Source organism: Pleurodeles waltl, chromosome 10 (genome assembly GCF_031143425.1).
Source record: "Pleurodeles waltl isolate 20211129_DDA chromosome 10, aPleWal1.hap1.20221129, whole genome shotgun sequence".
NCBI classification, from domain to species: Eukaryota; Metazoa; Chordata; class Amphibia; order Caudata; family Salamandridae; genus Pleurodeles; species Pleurodeles waltl.
The window spans coordinates 1,054,653,690-1,054,666,483 of NC_090449.1; the positions used below are offsets into that span (position 1 = coordinate 1,054,653,690).

Consider the following 12,794-nt stretch of genomic DNA (forward strand, 5'->3'; position numbering starts at 1 on the left):
ATCCTCCTTCAGTGGGACAATGGCCTGTTTATTATCTTGTGTGTGTGTTATTTAAATTACAAAAGCTCCTATGTGAAAAGGAAGTTAGAAAGAGTTAGTAATATTTGCATGTTGAATTGTTAATCGAGTAAGTGTTGTGGATGCCTCATTTCTCCTTCGATCTTAGCTCCACAACATATAAATTTATATTTGTCAATGTATCCACTGGGCTCATATATTCAAATTAAATTAACAATAGTCAACCAATCAAAAGTGCAATAATCAAGCAGATGGTGATAGGTTTTATTAAAGGGTTCTTGACACTTGCCTTTTGGAAAATAATATTGTTTTTTTAAGTTCAGTTTACTTTAAAGCAACCCAAAACAAGACTGTTGATTTCTCTGTAATGAATAACAAAGTATTCAGTTTAAGAAAAGCTCATATGTTATCTCTTCTTCTTATGTTTTGGAAGTACTTTATTTTAGGTTCTTTTTCTTCTCTCTCAGTGTAAATAAACAAAGATTATCTTTCAGCTGAACAATAGTTTGGTGTAACCAAATGATGACAAATTCATGGCATTTTCAATGTGCTGGTCACCTACATGGTGTAAGGTGCCACTTACCTCTTTCTGTTTCTTGATGATGACAGAGAACTCGGTGTAGGGAATCTTGGCATTCAACTCACATCCCATTAATGTGGCTCCTTCATAATCCTTGATGTAACCAACATATCTTGCTTTTGGTACTTTGATGTCTTTGGAGAAGCCCTGCATGAGAAGAAAAGGTTTAGGATGCCCTTTCTTGCCATGTTTAATCCCTTTTCAAAATTACCTTTCAAAGTCACACACTACAGACTGCAGTAGTACAGCTTAGTCATTTATTTATTTAGTAAAATACCCTTTCATAGTTAGGAAGCAGTGGGAATTAATGCAGTCCCATGTATTTTGCTCTCAAGCCTTCAAGAGGTGTCTGAGGTGTGCCAAGCAACAATTTCAGCGGAGTTAAATGAAGAATCTTAAAAAGGCAATGCAGGTAAGACCAGCGGAAAGGAGGGTGCTGGGAAATCATAAGACCACGTGAAGCCATGGTAGAAGATGGTGGGGGCATTAACATCCTTAAAGAGGAGGGAGGGTCTCATGCACTATAAGCATGGATGCATCAATGGAGGTTTGCCAATGCTCTGTGGCAAGAGCTGCAAGGCCCTTGAGGAGGAAGATTTAGCTGCAAGATGCGTTAAAGAACAGAAAAGATGTAAAGGATGCAACTGTCAATGATTAAGGCAGGCTATGCCTACATTTGTAACGTTCAGTGGTCTTCCTGCAAACAAATTGTCTTTAAGCAATTGTTTTATTCAGTCTATTCTACACAGTTCGATTATAATTAGGGCTCCCGGTTTTATAGTATTTTTTTTTTTCGACATTTCTGTCTATCCATATTCACTATTTGCTAATTTTTCTGTATTTAGCCATTTTTTATTTTGTGTTTACTGTATAAATTAAGCTGCAATATGCATTTCTCCTCCTTTATTTAACTGATGAATGTATACTTGCATTTGAATGTTCTAAAGGTTTCAGCAATATACGGTGCAACAGTGTTATCCGAAACACTTGCACTGTAGAATTGCATAAATGACTGTAGATCTCTACTTAACTATACTTATACAGGAAATTAGTCTTTTTTTCAACTCCCCTACTCTCAAATCTGTACACCTATAGACCTCACACATGACTGACAGTAGAAACAAATCATCCAAAGAAAGCCTATTTTCCATATTTTTCTGTGTTTAAAAATAAATACAGAAAGGAGAATACATAGTTTTCTGTCTGTATCTATCCATCTTTGTGTAAAAATGCAGTATTAACTGAAAACTGGGAGCCCTGATTATAATGCTGTCATGTATGCCTCAACTCTGCCTGTTGTAATGGCCTGGTGGCTGTATGACCAATACTTTAGTTCTTATTGTGGCTTCTAAATGTGTATGAACCCTCACCACCTAATCTTGTGGCTCTTGGAAAAGCACGAGCAAAGATGCTGCTTGATTAAGGTGAAGGTGAGAAGCAATTTTATGAAAAACCCTAGGATGAGGTTTTTCTGTTCATTTGGAATACACACATGAAATGTCTTATCACATACACTCGAGGCAAATGTGACTACTGCTAGAAAAACTGCTTTTTATTTCAGCCACCTGATATTAAATGAATGCAAATGTTCATAGGGTGAAGTTATTAAACACAATAGGGCTACCTGGAAGAAAAACATTAACCAACAGGGTACAGTTAATGTCACTTCCTCCTTTTAGGTCAAAACCTAGGCTGTTAAGCATCACTGACTCTCAGGGTTCTACACTACTATTCGATATTTACTTGACCCTTCTCAGGGTAGTCCATCAGCACATGGCGCAACTCTGTATGTATGCAGAATACACAGATCATCTTTAACATTTCTTGCTGTCGAAATCCTGAGGGGTGGTTTAATCTGTTAATCTCATTCAGACAAACCACAATCAGGAAGGGTATTACCCCATACAGTGGAGTTTGGATTGAGCCTTGTGATATGCAGGATGGGGTCAAAGTACACGCAATCAAACTAAAGTACTATGCAACTTAATGCAAACCCCACTATGTACGTGTGTCACACACACCTATGTACAGATGTAGCAATTAATGTGTAAGTTTGAGCTTCGCTTAGATGACGTACCTGCTTCTTGAAATAACCGATGGCATACTCATCCGCGTAGGTTAGGAAATTGAGAATATTGTGTTTTATGTGGTACTCCTTTAGGTGGTTCATGAGGTGAGTTCCATAGCCCTGGAAAAGACATGTTTTAACAATTAGCCACAGTATGAAAAGAGGGCCTTCTATACTGTCTACTCTAAGTTAGAGGTGACCCAGTCAGAATCTGTGAAGTCAGCGTTCAATAACAACAATTAACAAATCCCCTGGGCGGGCAAGAAGATGCCTCCGAACTTTCACAGGAGGTTTTTCCATCTATGGCATCATTTCAGGGCAAACAATGTAATTAGTACATAAATACATTAAGTCGTCTCAACCTCTTTCCCAGTAGCTTGGTGCCATCTACTGCATGCATAACACCTCTACAACTCAATAATAACTGGAATATATTTGTGGTAAGCTTAAAATGAGAGGCCAATGTCAGAGCCCTGGAAACCTACTTACACTCTTACTGACCATGTCCGACAGTGGATGTGTAAAACAAACGTAGTGCGAGTTCACATTTTCATCATGCTTGATTGTAATGGATATGTCTCGGATTAATGGAAAGTCCCCTCATTTAGAGTAAAAGTCAGTGGTCACCCCTATATAAACCCCAAGTATTGCCCAATGGATCAGAGAGGCCTTCACCACAGATTACTGCAAGGGGTCCTGCCAGGCTGCAGCAGCATTTATTCTTATGCTTAGAGCCAATACACAGAGGAGGAGAGCTGAGTCCAGTTGATATGTGTTTTCCTTCAAAGGGAAGACTCTCTCCCGGCTGAAGTCAGATAACCACAACTGGTCTGCTGTGAAGAGAGATGCAGTGCGACCAGCCCCAAGAAACTCTAGAGGCAAGTTAGCTACTCCATGTTGTCGTAGTGCAGCACAGAGAAGTGGCTTTTAGTGTGTTAGGCTGCTAGGAAAATTGTAATCATGTTACAACTGTTCATATTATACTCGCTGATCGAAATATGCATTAGTGCTGTTTTAATTATATTCTGGGTCGTTATTACTCATGTACTAAGCAACAAGATGAGATTGTTGAAATAAACACTTTAAAAAAAAAATTGTGTTTCTTCTTAGTACAGTGCCTGAGTGTGCTATTCTAAAGAAGAAAACTGGGAGTGAATTACCTTTGCATCCCTGACCCGTTTGCGGACTGTTAGTAATCCAGAAAGCACAATACCAAACGAGCAGGTATGCTCAGTTGGGTCACAATAACCTGGACTTCCTTGGTAATTAATGCTCAAGCGATGGAGAACTACACTCATTCCAGGCATCTGTGGGTGGTGAAGGCCAGACCCCTAGGTTACACAACAGTTACATTTAGGACTGTGGGGTGGAGAGAGAAAAGAAGGTAAGGGTAATTTTTAGGGTTTAGGAGTGGGTAGTGGTAAAGGAAATAAGGGTAATTTGACAGGTATGGGGAGGGGCAGGGCAAAGAGAGGTTACAAGTCAATTAGAAACAAGTGAGGGTTTTGGGGTTCCCCCAATTATAAAATCAAAAAAAGTAAAAACATATATATATTAAAAAGCCCCAAACAAGAGAGAGAGAGAGAGAGAGAGAGAGTGTGTGTGCGTGCATGTGTGGTTATAGTTATGATCATGTTTCCAAAGGAAATTCCTTTTTGTTTTGCTAATAACTTTGGCACTCTCTGAGGAATCTTCACAAAAGTTTGTGCAAGTCAAGTTTAGAGTGCTCTGTGAAGCTGGGACAAAGAAAAAGGTGTGGTGTCCAAAAATCAAAATCCCCATATATTTTTCATAGATTTTTTTTAACCCCTTGGGTGCCGTGGGCGAGCTGGTCTCGTCCAGGCACATGGTTCCCGTGTGCCTTGACGAGACCAGCTCGTCCTGCACCCGGCCTAGCCCTTAGGCAAGGGTCGCTCCCCTGGGGGGCAAATTGTATTTAGGCCATTTCTGCCTCCCTTGGGGGCAGATCAGCCGATTTTAGTTAGGCCAATCTGCCCCCAAGGGGGACAGAAACACTAGACACCAGGGATTGGTGTGTGTGTATGTGTGTGCTTTGTTTGGGAGGGCAGCCCCTTCGGCAAGGGTCGCTCCCCATGGAGGCACATTACTGTTGGCCATATCTGCCCCCCTTGGGGGAAGATCATCCTATTTTTGGAAGGCCCATCTGCCCCCAAGGGGGGCACAAAGCTCACCAGAGACCAGGGAAGATTTTTTTTTTTTAAATAAGTGGGCGGGGGTATGGCCATACCCTCACCCCAAATAAGTGGGGCCAAAGTTGTTCTGCCCACCAGTGTGCAGATGGGGCAATTACCCCGGATCCACACCCCGGGGGGGGGGCAGAAAGTCTACTAGATGCCATGGAATAAAAATAAAAATAAATAGTGGGGTGGTGGCTACCAACAAGTATGGGCCTGGTTATGCCCCCACCCAATCTGAAGGGGGTAACAGTCTTTCAGCTCTACCCCCGCACACTAAAACATCTTATCCCACGGCAAGCAAGAGAACATTTGATTATTTTGGGTTTTGGTTTTACATTTGGGCCATGAGAGCTTGGTTGACTCTCAAAATCGTCCCCTTGGAATGGTGAGGCCTGCACTTTTTGGACTTTGGGACGATGCCATGTACAAAAATCCACAAGACCTAGACACATCTGAAAACTAAACATCTGGTTGATTCCAGGGTGGTGTGCTTCACATGCTGCACCAATTTCTTACCCACAATGTTCTGCAAACCTCCAACTTGGCTGGAAATAACACATTTTTCCCACATTTTTGTGATGGAACCTTCCGGAATCTGCAGGAATCGACAAAATTCCTAGCACCCAAAATTATCTCATCTATACCGATAAAAATTCGGCTGCACTTGTCAGCCTAAAAATGTTTTTTTTCCAAACTGCCCTTTTGGACCCGCTTTGGTTCCCTCTCAATTTCAACATGTTTTTGACTCTTCCCTGTCACAGGCACTTGGCCCACGTACACAAGTGAGGTATCATTTTTACCGGGAGACTGAGGGGATCGTTGGGTGGTAGGAAATTTGTCCCGATGCGGTGATCCCTCACAGAAATGTGGGAAAAAAGTGTTTTTTGGGTGCTAAATTTGAGGTTTGCTGAGGATTCTGGGTAAGAAAACATTGGGGGATTCACGCAAGTCACACCTCCATGGACTCTTCTGGGTGTCTAGTTTTCTGAAATGTCTGGGTTTGGTAGGTTTCCCTGGATGGCTGCTGAGCCCAGGACCAAAAACGCAGGTGCCTCCCCCCCTCACAAAAACAGGTAGTTTTGTGTTTGATAATTTTGATGTGTCCAGATAGTGTTTTGGGGCATTTCCTTTCGCAAGCACTAGGCCTAACCACACCATTGAGGTACCATTTTTATCGGGAGACTTGGGGGAACGCTGGGTGGAAGGAAATTTGTGGCTCCTCTCAGATTCCAGAACTTTCTGTCACCGAAATGAGAGGAAAAAGTGTTTTTTTGGCCACATTTTGAGGTTTGCAAAAGGGTTTTGGGTAACAGAACCTAGAGAGAGCCCCACAAGTCACCTCATCCTGGATTCCCCTAGGTGTCTAATTTTCAATAATGTGCAGGTTTGGTAGGTTTCCCTAGGTGCCGGCTGAGCCACAGGCCAAAATCCACAGCTAGGCACTTTGCAAAAAAAAACAACTCTGTTTTCTTTGGGAAAATGTGATCTGTCCACGTTGTGTTTTGGGGCATTTCCTGTTGCGGGCACTAGGCCTACCCACACAAGTGAGGTATCATTTTTATCAGGAGACTTGGGGAACACTGGGTGGCTCCTCTCAGATTCCAGAACTTTCTGTCACCGAAATGAGTGGAAAGGGTGTTTTTTGGCCAAATTTTGAGGTTTGCAAAGGACTCTGTTTAACAGAACCTGGTCAGAGCCCCAAAAGTCACCACATCTTGGATTCCCCTAGGTGTCTAGTTTTAAAAAATGCGCAGGTTTGGTAGGTTTCCCTAGGTGCCGGTTGAGCTATAGGCCAAAATCGACAGCTAGGCACTTTGCAAAAAACATGTCAGATTTCAATGTAAAAATGTGATGTGTCCATGTTGTGTTTCCTGTCGCGAACATTAGGCCTACCCACGCAAGTGAGGTACCATTTTTATCAGGAGACTTGGGGGAACACAGAATAGCAAAACAAGTGTTATTGCCCCTTGTCTTTCTCTACTTTTTTTTCTTTCCAAATGTAAGACAGTGTGTAAAAAAGATGTCTATTTGAGAAATGCTCTCTAATTCACATGCTAATATGGGCACCCTGGAATTCAGAGGTGTGCAAATAACCACTGCTTCTGAACACCTTTTCTTGTGGCCATTTTGGAAATACAAAGGTTTTCTTGATACCTATTTTTCACTCTTTATATTTCACCAAATGAATTGCTGTATACCCGGTATAGAATGAAAACCAACTGCAAGGTGCAGCTCATTTATTGGCTCTGGGTACCTAGGGTTCTTGATGAACCTACAAGCCCTATATATCCCCGCAACCAGAAGAGTCCAGCAGACGTAACGGTATATTGCTTTTAAAAATCTGACATCGCAGGAAAAAGTTACAGAGTAAAATGTGGAGAAAAATTGCTGTTTTTTTCACCTCAATTTTAATATCTTTTTATTTCAGCTGTTATTTTCTATAGGAAACACTTGTAGGATCTACACACATTACCCCTTGCTGAATTCAGACTTTTGTCTACTTTTCAGAAATATTTAGCTGTCTGGGATCCAGGATTGGTTTCACACCCATTTCTGTCAGTAAGTGGAAGAAGGCTGAAAGCATAAAAATCGTAAAAAAGGGGTATGCCCCAGGAAAATGCCAAAATGTTGTTGAAAAAAATTGGGTTTTCTGATTCATGTCTGACTGTTCCTGAAAGCAGGGACGATGGTGATTTTAGCACGGCAAACCCTTTGTTAATGCCGTTTTCAGGGGAAAAAACACAAGCCTTCTTCTGCAGCCCTTTATTCCTATTTTTTTAAATAAACGAAATTTGCGCTGTATTTTGTCTTATTTCTTGGTCTCCTTCAGGCGAACCCACAAACTCTGGGTACTTCTAGAATCCCTAGGATGTTGGGGAAAAAAGGACGCAAATTTGGTGTGGGTAGCTTATGTGGGCAAAACGTTATGAGGGCCTAAGCGCAAACTGCCCCAAATATATAAAAAAAAAAGGCCTGGCACCTGAGGGGGGAAAAGGCCTGGCAACGAAGGGGTTAAAAAAAAAAGGCCTACAACTCAAACAGCTGAATGGAAGTACACTAAATTTGTCAGGAAGCTAGATCTTGGTCCAGAAAGCGTGCTTTTTTGATTTGGTGTAAACCCATTCAGTAGTTTTTGAGAAATCAAGGTTCAGAATTTATAGATATCGAGACCATTGGTGTAAAATTCGAAAGTTCAAGCTATTTGACTGTCTGAGGGAGATTTCTCAGAGTGAAGACTCTGAGTGGTGCCTGTAACACGAGAAGAAATGTATTGGCAGACATTATAGGACTCAGTGACTTTGCCCCCTGTCCTAGAATAATTTTACCAAAAGAATATAGGGGCCAGGGTAGGGCTACACAGTTCTCCTAGACCTTGTTGGGGGCCCAGAGGGGCAAAAAGGAGAAAAGAATGGCAGCAGTCTTTTTCTTTTATTATAATTGTTTTGTTTTTTTTTAAATAAAAATGATTGCTAGGGTGGGCCAGGGCCTGGTGGTCATGCCACATTATGTATATATTTGGGGAGAGAAGTTTGTGTGGTGCCCTCCTCCCAAGATGAATACTACCTCAAGGAACTCATCCTTCAAGGCAACTATATTTATGGAGGGAATAGGACCCCATCCCTTTAGACCATTAACTAACTACAGTGTCCTGGGCCGTCTATCTCCATGATAATGTTTTCTCTCTGACCGCACTGTTCCTCCCTGTGGGAGCAGAAAAGCTGCCACTGAGCGAGGAGGGATTAGGTTTGCTCCCAGCAGCATAAAATGAAAATGTCACTTACCCAGTGTACATCTGTTCGTGGCATCAGTCGCAGTAGATTCGCATGTTCTGCAATAGCTCGCCATCTGGTGTTGGGCCGGAGTGTTACAAGTTGTTTTTCTTCGAAGAAGTCTTTCGAGTCACGGGACCGAGTGACTCCTCCTTTTGTCTCCATTGCGCATGGGCGTCGACTCCATCTTCGATTGTTTTTCCCCGCAGAGGGTGAGGTAGGAGTTGAATTGTAGTAATAGTGCCCATGCAATGGAGTGACTAAGTATGCACCTATTTAAGGTTGAGATGATACATATATAAATAATTGAAGGTAACTTCCAAACTGCTACAGGCTCCCGGGGAGGCGGGTGGGCACATGCGAATTTACTGCGACTGATGCCACGAACAGATGTACACTGGGTAAGTGACATTTTCAGTTCGATGGCATCTGTCGCTGTAGATACGCATGTTCTGCATAGACTAGTAAGCAGTTATTTCCCCAAAAGCGGTGGATCAGCCTGTAGGAGTGGAAGTAGTCTGAAATAATGTCCTTAATACAGCTTGACCTACTGTGGCTTGTTGTGCGGATAACACGTCTACACAGTAGTGCTTGGTGAATGTGTGAGGCGTAGACCATGTGGCTGCCTTACATATTTCTTGCATTGGGATGTTTCCTAGAAAGGCCATGGTAGCACCTTTCTTTCTGGTTGAGTGTGCCCTTGGTGTAATGGGCAGCTGTCGTTTAGCTTTAAGGTAGCAGATTTGGATGCATTTAACTATCCATCTGGCTATACCTTGTTTTGAAATTGGGTTTCCTGCATGAGGTTTTTGAAATGCAATAAAGAGTTGTTTAGTCTTTCTGATGTTCTTTGTTCTGTCAATGTAATACATCAATGCTCTTTTGACATCTAATGTATGTAGTGCCCTTTCAGCTACGGTATCTGGCTGTGGAAAGAACACTGGAAGTTCCACTGTTTGATTTAGATGGAACGGTGAAATAACCTTTGGCAAAAATTTAGGATTGGTCCTTAGGACGACTTTATTTTTGTGTAGTTGTATAAAAGGTTCCTGTATAGTAAACGCCTGAATCTCGCTTACTCTTCTCAGGGAAGTAATGGCGATGAGAAATGCCACCTTCCAGGTTAGGAACTGTATGTCGCAGGAGTGCATGGGTTCAAAAGGTGGACCCATAAGTCTAGTTAGGACAACATTTAGGTTCCATGAAGGAACAGGTAGTGTTCTTGGTGGTATAATTCTCCTAAGGCCCTCCATGAATGCTTTAATGACTGGTATTTTATATAGGGAAGTTGAATAGGTAGTCTGCAGGTATGCAGATATTGCTGCAAGGTGAATCTTAATGGAAGAGAAAGCTAGGTTAGATTTTTGTAAGTGAAGCAAGTAACCCACTACATGTTCTGGAGTTGTGTGTAATGGTTGTATTTGATTAATATGGCAGTAGCAAACAAACCTCTTCCATTTACTTGCATAGCAGTGCCTGGTGGATGGCCTTCTTGCTTGTTTTATGACTTCCATACATTCTTGGGTAAGTTGTAAGTGCCCGAATTCTAGGATTTCAGGAGCCAGATTGCTAGATTCAGCGATGCTGGATCTGGGTGTCTGATCTTTTGGTTGTGCTGTGTCAACAGATCTGGCCTGTTGGGCAATTTGATGCAGGGTACCACTGATAGGTCTAGCAGCGTTGTGTACCAGGGTTGCCTTGCCCAAGTTGGTGCTATCAATATGAGTTTGAGTTTGCTTTGACTGAGTTTGTTTACCAGGTAAGGAAGGAGAGGGAGAGGAGGAAAAGCGTAAGCAAATATCCCTGACCAGTTCATCCATAGGGCATTGCCTTGGGATTGTTTGTGTGGGTATCTGGATGCGAAGTTTTGGCATTTTGCGTTCTCCCTTGTCGCAAACAAGTCTATCTGAGGTGTTCCCCAGAGTTTGAAATAAGTGTTCAGAATTTGGGGGTGAATTTCCCATTCGTGGACCTGTTGGTGATCTCGAGAGAGATTGTCTGCGAGTTGATTTTGTATCCCTGGTATAAACTGTGCAATTAGGCGAATTTGGTTGTGAATTGCCCAATGCCAATTTTTTTGTGCTAGCAGGCTTAACTGCGTGGAGTGCGTCCCTCCCTGCTTGTTTAGATAATACATTGTTGTCATGTTGTCTGTTTTGACGAGAATGTATTTGTGAACTATTATTGGTTGGAAAGCTTTTAGTGCTTGAAAAACTGCTAGAAGTTCTAGGTGATTGATATGCAGTTTTGTTTGATGTACGTTCCATTGTCCTTGTATGCTGTGTTGATCGAGGTGTGCTCCCCACCCTGTCATGGAAGCATCTGTTGTTATTACGTATTGTGGCACTGGGTCTTGGAAAGGCCGCCCCTTGTTTAAATTTATGTTGTTCCACCACAGAAGCGAGAGGTAAGTTTGGCGGTCTATTAACACCAGATCTAGAAGGTGACCCTGTGCTTGAGACCACTGTGATGCTAGGCATTGTTGTAAGGGCCTCATGTGCAGTCTTGCGTTTGGGACAATGGCTATGCATGATGACATCATGCCTAGGAGTTGTAATACCATCTTTGCCTGTATCTTTTGTGTTGGATACATGCGTTGTATGATGGTGTTGAAATTTTGAATTCTTTGTGGACTTGGAGTGGCTACTCCTTTTGATGTGTCTATTATGGCTCCCAGGTATTGTTGTACCTTGCGTGGCAGAATTTTGGATTTTGTGAAATTGACGGTGAACCCTAGTTTGAAGAGGGTTTGTATGATGTGATTTGTGTGATTTGAGCACTCTATTAACGAATGGGCCTTGATTAGCCAGTCGTCTAGATATGGGAACACATGTATTTGCTGCCTTCTTATGTGTGCTGCGACTACTGCTAGACATTTGGTAAAGACTCTTGGTGCGGTTGTTAATCCGAAAGGCAGTACCTTGAATTGGTAATGTATTCCTTTGAATACAAACCTTAGGTATTTCCTGTGCGATGGGTGTATTGGTATATGGAAATAAGCATCCTTGAGGTCTAAAGTTGCCATGTAGTCGTGCAGTTTTAGCAATGGCAATACTTCTTGTAGTGTGACCATGTGGAAGTGGTCTGATTTGATGAAAGTGTTCACTACTCTGAGGTCTAGGATTGGTCTCAGCGTTTTGTCCTTCTTTGGTATCAGAAAGTACAGTGAGTAAACTCCTGTGTTTATTTGTGTGTTTGGCACTAATTCGATTGCATTCTTTTTGCAATAGTGCCTGCACTTCTATCTCCAGGAGATTGGAATGGTGTGTTGTTAAATTTTGTGCTTTTGGTGGTATGTTTGGAGGGAATTGTAGAAATTCTATGCAATAACCATGTTGGATAATTGCTAGAACCCAAGTGTCTGTAGTGATTTCCTCCCATGCTTTGTAATAATGACCTATTCTTCCCCCCACTGGTGTTGTGTGGAGGGGGTGAGTGACATGTGAGTCATTGTTTAGTAGTAGGGGTTTTGGGGCTTTGAAATCTCCCTCTATTTCTAGGGAATTGCCCTCCTCTATATTGTCCCCGAAAACCTCCTCTATACTGTCCCTGGTAAGTGGACGGTGTTGCTTGTGAGGTGCTGGCTTGTGTGCTTTGACCCCGAAACCCCCCTCGAAAGGGCGTTTTACGGAATGTGCTGTAATTCCCTCTGCTCTGCGGGGAGTAGAGTGCGCCCATGGCTTTGGCAGTGTCCGTATCTTTTTTGAGTTTCTCAATCGCTGTGTCCACTTCTGGACCGAACAGTTCTTTTTCATTAAAATGCATATTGAGAACTGCTTGTTGAATCTCTGGTTTAAATCCAGACGTTCGGAGCCATGCATGCCTTCTGATAGTTACAGATGTATTAATTGTCCGTGCAGCTGTATCTGCAGCGTCCATGGAGGAACGTATCTGGTTGTTGGAGATGGTCTGTCCCTCCTCAACCACTTGTTTTGCCCTATTTTGGAAGTCCTTGGGTAGATGTTCAATGAGATGTTGCATCTCGTCCCAGTGGGCTCTGTCATAGCGCGCAAGTAGTGCCTGGGAGTTCGCGATGCGCCACTGGTTTGCAGCTTGTGCTGAGACTCTCTTACCAGCTGCATCGAACTTGCGGCTTTCTTTATCTGGGGGTGGTGCATCTCCAGATGTGTGAGAGTTGGCCCTTTTCCTAGCTGCTCCTA

General features: G+C 42.6%; 1 protein-coding gene across 2 annotated transcripts in view; it reads right to left on the reverse strand.

Moving 5' to 3' along the window:
- Nucleotides 1-12,794, reverse strand: part of KAT2B (lysine acetyltransferase 2B) — a 257,000-nt gene that overhangs the window by 65,911 nt on the left and 178,295 nt on the right. For both annotated transcript variants that reach the window (XM_069212065.1, XM_069212064.1), the window contains exons 12-13: nt 2,676-2,786; nt 602-745 (exon numbers count right to left, since the gene is read on the reverse strand). In XM_069212065.1, coding sequence (XP_069068166.1) covers nt 602-745; nt 2,676-2,786 — 255 coding nt within the window. The remainder of the gene's footprint in view (nt 1-601; nt 746-2,675; nt 2,787-12,794) is intronic.